The 18561-nt window shown below is 39.0% G+C and overlaps 1 protein-coding gene across 1 annotated transcript in view; it reads left to right on the forward strand.

Moving 5' to 3' along the window:
- The window catches only part of LOC103266329 (centrosomal protein of 83 kDa-like), a 99264-nt gene that overhangs the window by 22585 nt on the left and 58118 nt on the right, over nt 1–18561 (forward strand). Inside the window, exons 2-3 of the mRNA XM_008063931.2 lie at nt 9176–9448; nt 9935–10085. Coding sequence (XP_008062122.1) covers nt 9276–9448; nt 9935–10085 — 324 coding nt within the window. The 5' untranslated portion in view covers nt 9176–9275. The remainder of the gene's footprint in view (nt 1–9175; nt 9449–9934; nt 10086–18561) is intronic.

Below are 18561 nucleotides of genomic sequence, written 5' to 3' on the forward strand. Positions count from 1 at the left end.
CCAGAGGCTCTGAGGAGAATCCTTCCCTTGCCTCTTCCGGCTCCTTGTAGCTCCAGGCATTCCTTGGCTTGTGGTAGCATCTTCCCAGTCTCTGCCTCTGTGGTCTCAAAACTCCCTCCTCTCTTACGGACACGTGTGCATTGGGGCTCGCTTGCATAATCTAGGGTAATTGCCTCTTAAGATGCATCATTTAATTACATCTTTTACTGTATAAGGTATTCATAGCATCTAGAGATAATGAAGTGACATACTGTGTATTTTGAGGGGCTGGCATATTGCAAACTAAGGTCTGCAACCTTGGATTTTGAATGTGGAGGAGAAGAACAGATGGAGGCTATGGGAACACTGGAAGGTGAGCACATTATTTGCTTATTTGATGTTTTTAAGCTTTTTATATGTGGCTGTGGTTGTTTTAGGTTTTGGGGTTTTGAAGATAAGACATGTTTCTCGCCATGGAGGAAGTTGCGTGTATGTGTTATGTTTACTGAAATGCAAGATAGACTACAGATTAATTAGCTATATATGTTTGGGAGGGTCCTTCATGGAGGAAGTAATGGATTCCAGAGTAGAGTTTTGAAGACTGAAAAGGAGTTCACTAGATTAGAGTACAGAGGAATGGAAAAGGCCTTCTGGCAAGGAAGTCAGCATTTGCAAAGTCACGGTGGTGCAACAGTGGTGTGTGCTCAGGAAGCTACCAGTAGTTAGTGCAATGCAATACATTTTTTTTTTTTTGAGTCGCCCACACTGGAGTGCAATGGCACACTCATGGCCACCCCAGCGTTGACCTGCTGGGTTCCGGCGATCCTTTCACTTCAGCTTTCCAAATAGCTGGAACTACAGGCACGCGCTGCCATGCCTGGCTAATTTTTGATTTATTGTAGAGACACAGTCTCGCCAAGTTGCCTGGGCTAGTCTTGAATCCGTGGGCTCAGGCAATCCACTTACTTCGGCCTCCCAAGGTGCTGGGATTACAGGCTGAGCCACCAAGCCTGAGCCCGAGCCTGAGCCTGGCCAGTGCAATACATTTTAAACTTGTTGTCATTTCTAATTGGCAAATTAGCTGTCTTCCATTATAGCAGTTAATAAAGTAAATATTCTTTACTGTGATTTTTCTTAAAGCAAAAAGCAGCCAGGCACAGTGGCTCATGCCTGTAATCCCAGTGCTTTGAGAGGTGAAGTCAGGAGGATTGCTTGAGACCAGATTGCTTGAGACCAGATCTAGATTGCTTGAGACCAGATCTAGATTGCTTGAGACCAGATTGCTTGAGACCAGAAGTTTGAGAACAGCCTGGGCAACATAGTGAGACTCCACTTCTGCCAAAAAAAAAAAAGTAAAAGTTTTTTTCGTAGATTAATTTTAATGATGTTCTGGTCAAACAGAACTGTGGTGAAAACAACCCCAAAAGTGCTTGCCTCTTGTGGGTGGGGGAGTTGGGAATGTTTTATAGCTTGATGAGACTGAGGCTTTCTTGGGTTCTTCCTTTGTGAATTTATGAAACTGTATGTTCATGTAGGGCATAACCAGGTATACAACAGAGTCCCATAAGATTATAAGGGAGCTGAAAATGTTCTGTTGCCTAGTGATGTGTGCTACAGTTGCCTACAGTGTTCAGTACAGTAGCATGTTGTATAGTTTTGTGGCCTAGGAGCAATAGGCTGTACCATACAGCCCAGGAATGCAGTGTCCCATCTAGATTTGTATAAGTGCTGTACACACTTTGTTTTTTCTAATTATTTTTCTGTGAATTCTTTTAGGTTTTCTTCATGCGCAATCAGAATGTCTGTATGTAAAGTTTTTTTTCCTTTTTCAGTTTGTATACCTTTCATTCCTTTGTCTTGTTCCAGTTCTTCAGTACCATATTGAATACAAGTGGCAAGAATGGACTTTCTTGTCTTAATCACATTCTCAAAGGAAGGGATTTTAAGATTTTAAAATCAAGCATGGTGTTTACTGTATACACCTGGTGTTTTTGTATACATCTTTTCGCAGATTGATGTGCTTTTTAAGTTTCTAGTCATGCTTTTTTACTGAGGTGAAATTCATATAAAATTAACCATTTTAAAGTATGTTATTTAGTGCCATTTACTATGTTTACATGATGTGTAACTACCACCTGTGTCTAGTTCTGAAACATTTTACCACCCCAGAGAAAACCCTGTACTCATTAAGCAGTCAACTCCCATTTCCCTATCATAGAAGGCCTGGTAGAGTCAGGCCAGGTGCCATCACCCCAGCAGTAATGAGGCCACCTCCTCCAGTGTATCAGTGAAGATCACATAGGGAGCCGGGACTACAAGCTACCCAGCATCACAAGGACCCTTCTACAACTCAGATGTCAACAGAGGCCAGTTTTAACACCTAGACTTGCTGGATGCTGGACTCGCACCTGTAATCCAGCTGCTGGTTCCAGAGGCTAAGGGAGGAGAATCGCTTGAGGCCAGGAGCTCAGAACCAGCCTGGGCAACAGCAAGACCCTGTCTCTACAAAAAAAATATTTAGTTAACAAGGCATGATGGTGTGTACCTGTAGGCCCAGCTACTTGGGAGGCTAAGGCCGGAGGATCCCTGGAGCCTGCAGGAATTTGAGGCTGCAGTGAGCTGATTGTGCACTGTATTCCAGACTGGATGACAGAATATGAGACCTTGTCTCAAAAAATAAATAAATAAATAAAGGAAAAATCTGTATTCTACCCCCACCTGGCACCAATAAGGTAGCATTTCCCTGACAACAGTGTCACAAACAACCAGCTAAAACAGATCATTTAAATATGATCCACAATATTATAATATTCCAAATGGCCTGGTTTCAGTAGAAAATCACTAGTCACATTAAGAACAAAGATTTCTAAGTGAATGAAAAAAAGACAGTATTAACAGAAGCCAACAACTGACGTTATGGTTTCCTTTCATATACATATTTTAAATTTTTCATACATAAGGAAACAAGGTTTTCTGAAAAAGATTTTAAAGCAGTGATGATAAAAATGCTTTAACAAACTTAAATGTAAAGAGTCACAACAAAGAAATGTAAGTCTCAGCAAAGAATAGAAGATAAAAAGAACCAAGCGGAATTTTAAAAATGATAAATATGATGACCAAAATAAAAATATTAGTAGGTGAGTTCATCAGTGGAAAAGGGAAGAATGAGAAAAAGAGAGAAAAGAATTAATGCCCTAGAGGTCAGAACAATGCAAATCACCTAATTTGAACAACAGAAAATAGACTCCAAAAGTAAATAAATAAACAAGATGCTCAGAGACTTTGGGGACTACATTAAACACTTACCACTCCTATTCTCAGATTAGGACTCCATTTGTCTAAAATATCCAGAATAGGTCAATATACAGAGCCAGGAAGTAGATGCTTCAGTAGGGTGAGGGAGGTCCTCTTCCTTACTGTTGTGGGTGGCCGTTGAGGCTTTTCATGTAGTTTCTACTGACGTGGTGGGAGCATGGAGCCTTCCTACTGCTCAGCAAGCATGAAAGTTCCAGCCTTCTACTCAGCCTTCCTGTGCACCAGCCTTGCAGGGTACCAGGTGCTTTGATCCTAGCTTGGCTCCCACATGGCCATTGATTGGTGGATGGGCACGGAGCCACAAGGTTGTTTTGGTCATATTTGGTGGATGTATTCTACTCATCTACGTATTTTCTGCTCTCCTAGGCGCTCCCTTTCTGCTCTGTTAGCTAGAGAGCAGGCTTTTGTTAGAGATTTTTGTGTCTGAATCTATTGGTGTTCACTTGCCAGCTTCTCCATCTTCAGGTCTGAACTATATGAGGAGAGAAAGCCCTGGGAGCTGAAGGCACTGCTGCGCTTGTCCTTACCCCTGAGGTCTCCAGCTGGCTGCCTCTCAGCTCCGTTAATCAGAGGCTTCTTATGCTTGTCATGTGTTTAATGCCCAGGATGTTTAGTTGTGTTAGTGGGTATAATAGGAACGTGCATATCTGCTCCATCTCCCTAGAAGCAGAAGTCTTTATTCCATAAGTTTTAATATGTAATATCAGTTTTCATTTAGTTCTAGATATTTTCTAATTTCTGTTTTGACCTTTTCTTTGACTCATAAGATAGTTAGAAATGTATTTCTCATTTTCTAAGCATATGTGATTTTTCCAGTTATCTTTTTTTATTGTGTTAGTTTAATTGCTTTGTGATCAGAGATGGTATCTTGTATAATTTAGTCTTTTAAAATGTTTGAGTTGCCGGGCTCGGTGGCTCAGCCTGTAATCCCGCGCCTTTGGGAGGCTGAGGTGAGCGGATTGCCTGAGCCCGCGGGTTTGAGACCCGCCCAGCAGATTGAGGCTGTGGTGGCCGGGAGCGGCCATTGCACTCCAGTTTGGGTGACTGAGTGAGACTCCAACTCAAAAAAAAAAAAAAAAAAAAAAAAAAAATTGAGTTTCTTGGCTGGGTGCTGTGGCTCACGCCTTTAATCCCCGCAGTTTGGGAGGCTGAGGTGGATGATTGCTTGAGCCCAGGACCCTTTGTCTACCTAAAAAAAAAAATCATAATTTAAAAATATATATAATAAAAATATTTGCATTTGTAATATGTAGCATGTCATCAGTATTTATAAGTGTTATGTGTATGCTTGTCAGGAATGCATATTCTATAGCTGTGGGCACACTCTTTAATTACATTACATTTAACCACAGCCTAGTTAATTACATTGTTTAAATTTGTGTGTTCTTACTGTTTTTTAAAAATCTACTTGTTCCATTAATTATCAAGGTTAAATTCTCCCTCTATCATTGTAAATTTGTCTATTTCTCCTTGTGGTTGTGAAAACTCTGCCTTACGTGTTTAGTGGCCATAGTAAGCGTATATACGTTTAAAATTGTCACAGCTTTCTAGTATATTTAACCTTTACCATTATGAATGTCTCTCCATTTTAGAAGCATTTTTTGCCTTAAAATATACTTTATCTGTGAAATGATTAACTTTCCTAAAATTTCTGGTTATTTGCTTCTATTATAGCCCAGTACTATTTGTATTAATATTTCAGAAACAAAATAAACATGGCACTTTACTTTTTTAGAGTGTCAAACAAATGTATACTTTATCTGATATTAATGTAGTTCTACCGTCTGTCTTTTGATGAACATTTGCAATTTTTTTCTTCTTTTTCTTTCATCCTTTCTGTGCCCCTTGTGTTTTAAGTGTGTCTTGTAAAAGAGCATACAGTTGGGTTCTGTTTTCTCTTTAAAGTTTTCTTTTATTTGGAGCATTCATTTTGTATATATTCAATTATTAATATGTTTGTTTAAATCTATAATCTTACTGTTCTTTGCTTTCCTGCTTGCTCTAGGTTTCTTCTTACTGTCTTACTTCCCTTCTAAAGACCAATGCTTCCCAACAGAGGGTGGGGTGACAGGGTGCATGTGGCAATGTGTGGAGATGCTTTACTTTTACCCCTGGAAGATGGTGCTCCTGGATCTGAGGGGTAGAGACTAGGAATGCTGCTGAACATCCTACAATGTACAAGATAACCCTAGCAGCAAAGCATGACTGCAGATGTTGTAAAATGCTAGTAGTGCCAAGGATGAGAAACCTTGTTCTAGAATGTGTGAATTACTTTAAAATTGTCCACCCTTTTAGTATTCTTTAATGGCTATCCTAGAAAAGGTTTTGACAGGCTGTCATATAGTAAATATTTTGTGTTTTTAGAATGTGAATGGTCTCTGTCATTTACTCATTTCTTCTTGCTCCCCCCCACCCTTCTCCCTTTCCCTCCTTTTAATAGACCACTTTTTAGAGCAGCTTTAGGTTCACAGCAAAATTGAGCAGAAGGCCCAGAGGGTTCCCTAGTACACCCTGCCCTCCCCACCCCATATCCTCCCCCACTGGCTGCATCCCATGCCACAGTGGTACATTGGTTACAGCCAGCAAACCTACACCAACAGATTATCAACCACAGACCATAGTTTACATAGGGTTTCCTGTTGATGTTATACAGGCTTTGGGTTTCCATGCATGAATGTTGGCATGTGTTCCTCATTATAGTGTCATACAGATGTTTCACTGCCTTAAAACTTCTCCGCCTATTCTCTCCCTTTTCTCCAACTCCTAGTGACCACTGATCTTCTTACTGTCTCTGGAATTTCACTTTTTCCATGGTGTCGTAGAGATGGAGTCATACAGCATATTGTCTTTTCAGACTGGCTTCCTTCACTTACTAATACACATTGATGGCTTCTGCACATCTTTGTGTAGCTTGATAGCTCATTCATTTTTAGCACTGGATGTACTAGTTTATTCATTCACCCAGAGAAGAACATCTTGGTTGATTCCAAATTTTGGCAGTTAGGAATAAAGTTGCAAACATATGTGTGCAAACTGTCTTTCAAATATACCATTTTACCTTCCCACCAGCAATGCACAAGAATTCTTTTTGCTTCCCATCCTCACCAGCATTTGGTTTTGTTACTGTTAACCTTAAACAAAAATATACAGAGATGGGTCTCCAAGCAAAATATTTATTTGGGAATAATAAACAAGAATTAGAATTTGGGGTATATAAACCAGGGTACCTTAGTGTGTGAACAGCAAAGGGAGAAACAGGGGTTTTATTGGACAATAAAAGAGGATGGTTGCATAAGTAGCTTTGAAAGAAAGTTCATGGGCACAGTGTTTTATAGGAACTTCTGATTGGTGAGTGGCACAATTACTAGGCATGATGTAATCCTAAAGTTACAGTTAGGACTGTGGTATTTCTGTTGAATTGCCGAAACAGTTCCTGGAACTAGGATCTGGCTATCCTTCCCCATGGTCTCCTGACCCCATTTTAGTTAAGTTTGGTGTGAATGACTCCATTTTATATAATTAGCTTTCACATTTTCCCTTTTTTTATCAAGATATTTTTTCCAAAGCGTTGCTGGTCAACCATTTTGGAAATGGGCTTAGTTGTCCCTGGAACCAGGATGAACCTGTCCTGGTTGGTCTGGTCCCACCTTTGAGGGAGAAGTATAGGAGTAGATGTCCAGGACCCAGGCCACATTTGAGCAACAAAGAGGTCGGGGTAAAAGTCCCCTCAGAGCAGGTCTGGAGTTCAGCGTCGAGTTTTATTTTATTAGCTCCATAAACGTTAGTAATTTCTCAAAACATCAGGCTAACATTATCCTGTTGGGAAAGAGAACTTTACAAAGATTAGACAAGCAACAAGAATAGAACTTAAAGGTTATAATGTGAAGAATAATCAGCAACATATAACAAGTCTGGTGTGAGTTATCATTCTAAACCTTGAACCTAGTCTTGAAAACAGCCAATTGAACAGATAAAAAGTTCAGGTGTACTGGGTGGAACTTGTTGGAGCCAGGTAACTTGCTCTCTTATCTTTTTTTTTTTTTTGAGTTGGAGTCTCACTGTCACCCAGACTGGAGTGCAGTGGCTGCTCCCGGCCACCGCAGCCTCAACCTGCTGGGCTCCGGCGATCCTTCCGCCTCAGCCTTCCGAGTAGCTGGAACTACAGGTGTGCACTACCACGCCCGGCTCATTTTTTGATTTATTGTAGAGATGAGGTCTCACCGCCCAGGTGGGTCTCGAACCCGCGGGCTCAGGCAATCTGCTCACCTCAGCCTCCCAAGGCATGGGATTACAGGCTGAGCCACCGAGCCCAGCAGCAATTTCTTTAAAAAAAAAAGAAAAAGAAAAAAACAGGCCAGGCATGGTGACTCAAGCCTATATCCCAGCACTTTGGGAGGCCGAGGCGAGAGAATTGCCTGAGCCCAGGGGTTCGTGACCAGCCTCGGCAACTTGGTGAGACCTCATTTCTACAATAAATCAAAAAATTAGCTGGGTGTGGTAGTGTGTGCCTGTAGTTCTGGCTATTTGGAAGGCTGAGGCGGAAAGGTCACCTGAGCCTTTCAGGTTGACGCTGGGGTGGCCGTGAGCATGCCACTGCACTCCAGCCTGGGTGATGGAGTGAGACTCCAGCTCAAAATAAATAAATAAATAAATAACAAAGTTTGCTGCATCAGTTGATACTGCCTTTCATGAAAGATTTTTCTGTTGCATGCAATGCTATTTAATAGCATTTTACCCACAGTAGAATCAAAATTGCATGACAGTTTTATGATCCAATTTGTTAATTCCTTGGTAAATGTATATTCTTGACAGGATAATTTTGTGGTTGCTGCTATAAATAGTGTGTTCTGTATTTATAAAGGTTCAACTCCAATGCATGTTTAACATAAAAGCAAGGAGTAAAGTGTCCTTAAAGGATGTTTCCCCTCTTAGATTATAATTCCACGGAATCTAAGTAATTCGGTTATAGCTTAAGGATTTTCTTATGTAGTAATGCAGATAATGCACTGATTTATCAGAGATGGTCTATTTCAATCAAGATTGAGTAATTTAATGTTGTTTTCTATAAGCCAAAGATCTTTTCTTGTTATAAGAAAAAATAATTTAAGCTCACGACTAAGGAGGTATTCTATCAGGAAAATATATGTATTTATAATGACCTAGGGAAAGATTAGTGGAGTTAAAGGGGATGGACTATTAAATTAAAATTTTTGTTAAATTTTTACAATAAGAACACTTTTTAAAAAACCATTTTTTAAACTTCTAGATGCAATAAGCATTTAGTTACTTTTATAATACTGGGTCAGTGCTTTGGGATAGGTGAGATGATTTAGTTCTCCGTTCTTAGCACAGTGTGTAACATATAGGGGTTGATAAATATTTATGTGTTCACCGATTTCTTATGTGAATCTGCAGGCTGGATGCAGCTGTCAAATAAAAGACCCTTAAAAGCATTAATCTTGAACATAGTTGCTTGCTAAAGGTCATCTTTGTGAAGACCACGATTCGCCACAGCCACTTGCCAGGCCCCAGTGGCTTTTTCTCCGATATGGGAACGTGGGTTTTGTACCAGAATCCACCCTTGAGGTGTTCTGTGTTAGTGCCTGAAATTTGACTGTGGTTTGTGAATATAGGAGTACCTAAACTGGAAATCTGTACTTCTAGGGTAGTTAAGTTAATAATTGAGGATGTGACTTTCATGATGGAAGTAAAAAAGAAATTAAGGTAAGATTCAGCTTTATATTTACATTTTGTTTTATGAACAATTGAAAATCTATAATTGGGCTTTGTTATAAATGTGATATGAAGAAGAAGTGATAATATGTAACACCAAAGGAAAGTTGAGTTCACTGATCATGAATTAAGTTTATTTCTTGTGCAGGTACAATTTGGCCTCTTGAGATTCTTCCTTAGCAAGAAAGAAGTGGGAATATTCTTGGATGGAAAATTGAAACAATAAGAAAGCCCGAACTGATTTTTACATGGTTGTTAGTTCATTTACCAATATGGACACTCTTCCCAACAATTTTCTTCCTGGTGGAGATGGTGGACTGACAAATTCTCAATCTGAATTCCAAAAAATGTTAATTGATGAAAGGTTACGATGTGAACATCATAAAGCTAATTATCAGACTCTGAAAGCCGAACACACAAAGTAAGTTACTTAAATTTTGAGGAGGGACCTTCGTTAATAAAAATTATTGGAACCATCTTGGTTGAATGTTTGCTCTGGAACATTGTTCCACTGGAATGATTTTTGTCATTTTGCGATATATACATTTAAAACTTAATACAGTAAAATTTTTGTCTTAAAATTATTTCATTCAAAACTAAGTAGGATATCAAGTGGGTTATGAATTTATAAAAGTCTAAATTTGAGAGTAGCAAGACATATCAGATTAACTGTATTCAGGTAGCTAAAAGTGTTCTTCCCTGCAAAGTAAAAGTACATTCAGAAACCACAGTATTAGTAATGAAATGAAACTGTAAAGAAAAGATGTTTGCAAATTTCATGGAATATGTGATACTAGTCTTGTTTTTTGTTTCTTTTTGTAGTGTTTTGATTGACTTTAAATAAAGGAATGCAATTAGAATGCAAAGTATAAACTTAAAATGGAATTCTTCTTTTTTAAAAACTCAGGTTGCAAAATGAGTACATGAAGTTACAGAATGAACTCAGACGCCTGTCAAATGAAAAGCAAACTTACCAGGAAAAACTTCAGCTGATGCTTGAAGAGCTAAGAGGAGAATTAGTAGAGAAAGTTAATCACTTAGAAGAGATGAAGCAGCAGGTGAGAAGATATATTTGCATTTGTAACAGTAGTCAGACACTTGGTGGAGGCAAGTAGTTTTGGTAAATGTGACAGATTCCCTTTGTGTCCTTCCTGACTTTTTGCTCTACCTTAAGGTAGTATAATTTAATCTTTTCTCATATATCTTAGGATGTTAGCTACCATGTAAGGTAGCAATGAAGCAGTTATTTTATGTAAATTAGTATTATATTACCTATTCTGATAGTAATATTCTGCCATTCAGAATAATTAGGGGAAAGGTGAATTTGATGTGATAAAATTTAGAATTAAAGAATTTTTTTTTCTGTCTTCCTATGCCTATCGGTAAATAATATTTTTAAAGAAAGGTTTACTAATTTTTGTATATGTTTTGTTACTGAAACTAAACTAAAAAAGACTGAGTTATTTTTAAGAAGCTTCTTGAAAAAGAGACTGTAAGCACAGTGTGTACACATAATTTATATGCACGTTGTAAGGTGAATGGGTTTCTCAAGCAAAAGACAGCTGGTACTGAAGTACCAAACTACAGTTTGAGATATTTTTTACACTATTCATTTTCCATTTGGAAAATAGAGCAAAGTCAAACTTCAATTTACTATATGTTATAAATTCCTTACTGTATGTTACAAACTTAATGTATGATACACATTAGTAGGTTTTGATGAGTGATATTTCTTGTATTCATTTAATCTCTACAGAGCACCAGCTGTTTATTTCTGCCTGACTGAGAATGTGCTTGGTACAAATAATAAGATATTATTGATACTTTATTGCTGAGTGCATAGAGTAAGAAGGCATCCTTTACAGCATGTAGATTGGCATATCACCCAACTCTTAGACTTCCTGTGGCAGAAGCCTTTGAAGTTTGTCATTCAATCACTTTTTGATATCTTCCATTATTGCAAACACCACTAAGCCTGATTGGAGCCTCTATGCTGTTTCATTTCTAGTTATATTTAGGACATTTAAACAAACAAAACACCCAGAAATGCAAGTTGTAGGAGGGAAAGGTAATTTAAGCCTGTAACATCAGTGGATTAATTTGCTTTGCAAAACCTGAGAAGCGTATTTGAATGCAAGCTGTAAATGCAGAACCTGGGGCATTGGAGGTTCTCCAGGCCTTGCAAGTTGATCATCTGCCCCTCAAGAGTAACCTCTGAACATGTTTACTTGTACCAAGCACACACAGAAGGTAAGTCTAAGGCTGGAGTGGCTGCCGTCACATACAGCAAAACAGGCTTCCTGACAAATAGGGTCACTAGAGGTAAAAAGGACATTTATGAATGAGAAAGGGTTGATTCACCAAGAAGATGATGACCTTCAACAGGGAACTGTGTTGCTGTTCCTTAGTTGTCTCATGTAGTAGAGGGGATACAAGTTTCTACCTAACAGTTGTGAGGACTAATGGGGTGACATGCACATCTCTACTGCCATGGCTGGCACATAGTAAATACATCATTGTCATTTCTATTCTATTTGAATGCAGGCCCTGTGAGGGCAGGAACTTTTTTTCAGTGTCTCCTGTGCTGTGGACAGTGCTTAGCAAATACCTATTTGTTGAATGAATGACATAAATAAATGGAGTAAATGAGGGAGTGGGATCGTGTGGGTTCTGTTCATATATGATGTTGCCCTTCCTGTGTCATACATAGCTGCAACCTCAGCATCACAGAGTTGATAATCGTTTGCTTTCCTTCATGTCTGATGCAGGCTGAGTTGTGTCCCCCACAAGGATATGCTGAAGTCCCAACTCTTAGAACTTCAGAAGATGACTTTATTTGGAAATAAGGTTATTACAGATGTGATTAGTTCAGTTGGGGAGGTCATAGCTGGAGTTGAAAGTGAGTGGCCTTTAGTTCAAAGTGAGTGGCATCCTTAAAAGAAGAGGAGAAGAGAGATGGAGACGGATGTGCTTGGTGCAGGCTGTTTGATGATGGAGCAGAGACTGCTGTGCTGAAGTTCTGGGCTGGCACACCCCAGAAGCAGGGGGAGTGAGGAAGGCTGCTTCCTGAGGTTTCAGAGGGAGTGTAGCCCTGCCAGCTCCTTCATTTCAGATATCTGACCTCTAGGACTGTGAAACAATACTTTGCTGCTGCTTTCAGCCTGCAGTTTATGATACTTTGTTATGGCAATCTGGGAAGCTAACGCACTGTCTGAATCAGGATCCTTTTAGACCTCTTTCACATAGGACTCTTCATTCTTCTAGAACCTGGTTAAACTTTTATTGCTTGCTTGATTGAGCCAGGCTAGAGTGTGGCGGCATGATCATGGCTCACCACAGCCTTGACCTCCTGGGCTCAGTGATCCTCTCAGCTCAGCCTCTCAAGGCACACACTGATTTTTTGATTTTTTTTTTTTTGTAGAGATGAGTTCTTGCTACGTCGCCCAGGCTGGTCTCGACTCCTTGGCTCACATGATCCTCCCATCTCAGCCCCCCAAAGTGCTGAGATTACAGGTGTGAGCCACTATGTCCAGCCCCTAGTGAACTTTTTGAAGTGATCCAATTCCACTAATGGAGTGGAGTATGTTAGACATTTTCTCTCTCTTACTGAAGTGAAATTATCCTCCTTATGGCCTCTGTTGGTAACTTTAGGTATTCCTCCATGTGATCTCTTCCCAAATGTTTGCTGACAGATATAATTTATCTAGTAAAATTTCTGTTTTTTCTAAGATAAACATGTCTGCTTTCTATGTGATACTTATTTGTCACAAATAAGTTAAAGAAACATGTATACATATATATATACATACACAGAAGCAATTTAGCTATTCTCTTTAATGTATGCTTACAATTTGTGCAAACTGTAAGTTTAAGAAATTTAGTAAATTCAACAAAGATCAGCAAGAAATATTTCAATGAATATTTTCTTTTTTGTGCTCCCCATCCCCCTCAATTATTTTTAAAATATGCATGTGTTATATTGTCTAGTTTACCTGCAGAAATACCTTTTCTAAAATTTCATGTCATCCCTTTAGCTTTTGTAGGAAAAAGAATAAAAGACTTTCTACATCAGTAGTGACTGGGAGTGATAATACTGCATGGCTCCAAGGATTACTGTCAAGATGAAATTAGGCAGATCATGGGAAGTGTTGGCCAGGACTGGGCTGTAGTAAGGGGTCAGTACATGTTAGCTGTTACTGTTAGTATGTATCTTGTTAGCAGAACCTTTATATCCATCATTTGATATATCTTCTGATAAAATTTTAAAAACTTACCTTTACCAATAATTTATATGCTTTTTATGTGCCAGTGAAAAGTATATAACCCAGTATGTTTTCCGTTTTGTTTTGGCTGCTATGAGGCTCAGATCAAAATATATTACTCAATTTCAGTCATTAATTTATTTAGAATTTTTGGCACAGCAATATTTACCCTCTCAACTTAAGCGTATCTTATAGTACTAATATGGCAAGTGTTTCAGTGTTAAAGGTGTGTTTTTTTAGATTTAATATAGGTAATGGTACCTAAACTATTAATAGTGTGATAAATCATTCTTGGAAGTTTCTTTTGAGACAAGTAGTGTCAGTATGCCACTAGACGTCTAAGACACAGAATAATTTCTCCTAAAATGGAATGGGGAAAAATCCTCTCATTCTGTGTCTTTGGTTTATGTGTGTTTTGGGGTACAGGTGGGGGTGGGATAGGGTGAGGTCAGAAGGAGAAAGAGGGATTTTATTATGAGTGTACTTGTTTTGAATAAGCTTCCTAGGAGGCAGACAAACAAACAACAAAGTCATAGAGATCTTTTATCAGAGACCTCATAGGTGAGAAGACACCTGCACTCTTGTTTGCTGTTGGGTGACCCAGGCCAATGGAGAGATGTGTACCGTTAGAGGATTTGAAGTGCTGTTGTTTCCAAGAGGTATCTAGATGAAATGGAACATATAGTATTGGGAGCTGCATGGATATTGCATGCCTGCTTCACTAAACAGGCTGGTGAGTGAGTACAGATTAGTCCATTTCTGCCTTTATTGATTGACTGATTGATTGAGTCAAAGACTCATTCTATCACCCAAGCTGGAATACAGTGGCATGATCAAAGCTCACTGCAGCCTTGAACTCTCTGCAAAAGCTATCCTCTCCCTTTAGCCTCCTGGGTTTTGAAAACTGCAGGTACATGCCACCATGCCTGGCTAATTTTTTATTTTTATTTTTGTAGAGACAAATTCTTGCTATATGGCCCAGGCTGGTCTTGAACTTCTGGCTCAAGTGATCCTCTCGCCTTGGCCTCCCAAAGCGCTAGGATTACAGATGTGAGTGACTGCGCTCTCTCTGCCCTCTGTCTTCTGTGCCTTCTGCAGGTTGTCAGCAAGGTTTTTAGGAGAGTATTTGCTTTGCTGGACAAGACAGGCCCTTCCTGACAGTAAACTCCCTCCAGCCCTTTTTCTTTTGCTTTAAGTTAATATATGTATTTTATAATTTGTAAAACAGAGATAACAATTGTGAATATCAGAAATAACGCATGCAAAGTTCCTAAGTGCACTTTTCAGCATAATTGCTAAAGTATGATTCTTAACTTTTTAGGCACTCACAATTAGTGAAGGACAGATTATTTAAACATTAACAGGGCAACCCCTTCGGGTTCCCTCCCACTGTAGGTGCTTTTCTGTCCTCTCAATAAATCCTGCTTTCTCCCTTTAAAAAAATAAATTAATTAACATTAACAGATGGGAGCAAAGGAGACTCTTTAAGTCTCTTGAGTTTTTTTAATGTTAGTAATCAATATATTCAAAATATGTTGTAGTTAATTTAGTTCTGAGTTTAACTGGAATTAACTAGATAATCCTTTGAATTTCAGTCTACTTTTAGTTCTAAACAATGAGACCTCTTGCATTAGTTAATCATAAGAGCATATGAACTAAGTTGAATCCCTGCTTCCCTCCCTCCTTTTCTTCTTTCCTTTTTATTATTTCTTTAAAGGACAGGTAGAGGTTGTATGTGTGTATGGTATATGTAGAACATACATGTGTGCATTGTGGAATGGGTAACTCAAGCTCATTAATGTATGCATTCATTTACATACTTATATATTTTTTGTAGTCCACATTGAATCATTCAGTGATTTAAAACAAAAAACAAAAGACTCACATGTACACAGAGCCAACATTTGCAGTGTGTACAACTGCAGATATACAGGATGTAGGCCATTATGATGCAGCTTCAACCCAGGACATGCCCTACTGATAATGAATCATATATGAGCTTAATGAGAGAGAAGGGTTTTTTTAGTGCATCTGGATTGTTCATGGGTCTGGTGATTTGAATACTTGAATTTGATAGTCAAGGTACATATGTACATTATTCTTTAATGTACTGATTTTTATTTAATTTGCAGATTTTACTTAAGACTACTGGGCACAATGATTTATTCATTCAACTTATAGATAGTACATGTTTATTTAAATGTTCTTTAAGAAAATATTGTATATTTTTCTGTCATTTATCTTATTTTATTTTCTGAGTTGGGGTCTCACTCCGTTGCCCAGGCTGAGGTGCAGTGGCATGGTCACAGCTTACTGCATCCTTGACTTCCTGGGCTCAGGCGATCCTACCGTCTCAGCCTTCCAAGTAGCTGGGACTACAGGCACGTGCCAACATGCCCAGCTAATTTTTTATTTATTGTAGAAACAGGGTCTTGCTCCATTTCCTAGGTTGGTCTTGAGCTCCGGGGCTCAAGCAATTCTTCTGCCTTGGCCCCCCCAAATACTGGGATTACAGGCTTGAGCCACGACTCGCAGCCTTTTTTGTGTTATTTTAAACATTACTTTAGGCTTTATAGTATATCTCTTTCCCTTTAGGGTTTATAGAATATGACTTGTCTCTCCTTACCCCACCATAAACCCCACACTCAAGTGTTATTGTTTTAGTTTAAGATGTCCATTATCTTTTAAATAGATTAAAGCAATAAGAAAGAATCTTATCTACTTACCCACGAACTTACAGGTTCAGTGTTCTTTCCTTTGTGTACATCTATACTTTCATCTGGTAGTATTTTCTATTTTCCTTCTGTCTTAACATTTTCTTTAACACTTCTTGTAGTATGGGTCTGCTGGTGAGATTTTTTTTTCAGCTTTGTGTATCTGAAGAAGTTTTTGTTTTGGAAAGACGTTTTTGCTGGACATTGAATGTGGAAGTGACTGTTTTTCCTGTGCTTTCAAACTGTACCTCTGCTGCCCTCACCTGTGTTGCTCCCTGTGAGAAACCTGCTACTGTTTTCACCTTTCCTCTATGGATGCAGTGTGGCTGGGGTTATTTTGTTTGGTTTGGTTTTTTTGCTGCCAGTTTTCTCTATAGCTGATTTTGAGCAATTTGATTGACATTACCATTTTCTTTATGCTTCTGGTGTTTATCAAACTCCCTAGGTCTGTGGTTTATAATTTTTATCAAATTAGGCAATTTTTCGACATTACTTCTAAACGTATTTTTTTCTGCCTTCTCTTCTTCTTTGGGGGACTCTAGTTACATTCTAATAGTAGATCTCCTACAGTTCTCCCCTAGCTTACTGATGTTCTGTTCGTTGATTTTTTTTGTTTATTTCTGGATATTTTTCATTGCCATGTTTTCAAGTTTACTGATTCTTTTTTCCTGCAGTCTCTAATTTGCCATTAATTCCATATAGTATATTTTTCATCTTAGAAATTATAGTTTTCACCTCTAGAAGTTCACTTTTGGTCTTTTTATATCCTCCTTAACTCTCCTTAACCTGTTCAGTCTTTTCTCTAGCTTTTTTGAACATATAGAATTCAGTTATAATAACCATTTTTAATGTCTTTGTCTGATTCTAACATCTGTATCACTTCTGAGTCCGTTGTAGTTTGATTCCTACCCCCCCCATTATAGGTAGTATTTCCTGCTTCTTTGAATGTTTGGTACATTTTTATTGGATTTTAGACATTGTAAACTTTACTTTGTAGAGTGTTGGATATTTTTGCATTCCAATACATATTATTAAGTCTTACTCTGGGGTACAGTTAAATTACTTTCTGGCTCTTTTAAGATTTGTTAAGTGGGCTGGGCACAGTGACTGATGCCTATAATCCCAGCAGTTTGAGAGGATGAGGCGAGAGGATTGCTTGAGCCCAAGGGTTTGAGACCAGCCTGGGCAACATGACCGGTAACAAAAATTAAAAGATAAGTAAATAAATTCTCCAGGTGTGGTGGTGCACGCCTGTAGTTTCACCCACTTGTAAGGCTGAGTTGAAAGGATTGCCTGAACCCAGCAGATGGGGGCTGTGGTAGCCATAATAGTGCCATTGCACTCCAGCCTGGGTGACAGGGTGAGACTCTGACTCAAAAAAAAAAAAGATGTGTTAAGTGGGAGGAGAGTCGTATTTAGTGTAGGGCTGATAGCTTTCCACTGCTGAGCAAGACCCTTTGAGTACTCCACCCTTTTCTTTATGAGATGAAGTTTTTGGTCTGTGTGAGCTCTGAATTCTCCAGTCCTTTCAGGGGTTCTTTTCTTGGCTTTGGGTAGTTTCCTTACACGGTTGTGCTAACAGAATTCTCTTAAGTGGAACAAGCCTTTCTACAGATCTCATAGTTCTCTCTCTGGACCACCCTCCTCTCTGCTCCCTGTCTTGTATAGCCATCCTGGTGTCCCAAGTCTCAGTTCCATCGTCTAAGTTAGGGAGTCTCACAGATGCTGCCTGGGTACCCCTTCCTGTGCCAGGCCCGAGCACTGCCACAGCTCACCTTCTCTGTTTTCTGTCTTTCAGGGACATGTCGTGCATCTCTGTATCCAGTGTTTTGCAAACTGTTGTTTAATTTTTGTCTGGTTTTTTGTTTGTTTGTTTGTTTCAGACAGGAGAGTAAATCTGATCTCTAGAGTTCTATCTTGGCTGGAAGTGGAGCCCCGTTCATTTTAATTGACTTTTAATTATGGAAATCTCAAACATGCAGACGTTCTGGGAGTGGGTGCCTGTCAGTCAGCATCAGGGATGAGAATTTCTGTCCAGTCTTGTCTTATCCTCCATCCCCTGCTAGCCCCCGGCTTTCTCCTCAATCCCTCTGGAGTGTTTTGAATCAATTAATGTTACTTCAATGCTAAATAATTTAGTATATACTCTATAACATACCAGTGCAATTCTTCTTTTAAAAGCATTACCTTTCACTTACCTAAAATACTTATTAGTACCGTTGGGTAACGTGTCTTTGTTCAGGTTTCCTTAGTTTTCCCATATTTTCCTTGCTTGCTTATTTTCATTTTTATTTTATTTTATTTTTTTAGAAGGCAGGATTTATTGAGAGGACAGAAAAGCTCCCACAGTGGGAAGGGACCTGAGGGGGTTGCCATGATTGCTTATTTTAAAAGATGGCTTGTTTGAAACAAGATCTGAGTTTCTTCACCTCTGATCTCTTCCTTTGTGGTCTGGACTCCTGGTACTTCCACCCTCCTCGACCCTTGGTTCCACTAGCCAGGTTGTGGCGCAAGCCTTCGCTCTGGCTCTTTTGCCTGTTGTTCCCTGTCTCTTCTTC

This window comes from Carlito syrichta, unplaced genomic scaffold (genome assembly GCF_000164805.1).
Source record: "Carlito syrichta isolate Samal-C Ts95f unplaced genomic scaffold, Tarsius_syrichta-2.0.1 Scaffold307141, whole genome shotgun sequence".
NCBI classification, from domain to species: domain Eukaryota; kingdom Metazoa; phylum Chordata; class Mammalia; order Primates; family Tarsiidae; genus Carlito; species Carlito syrichta.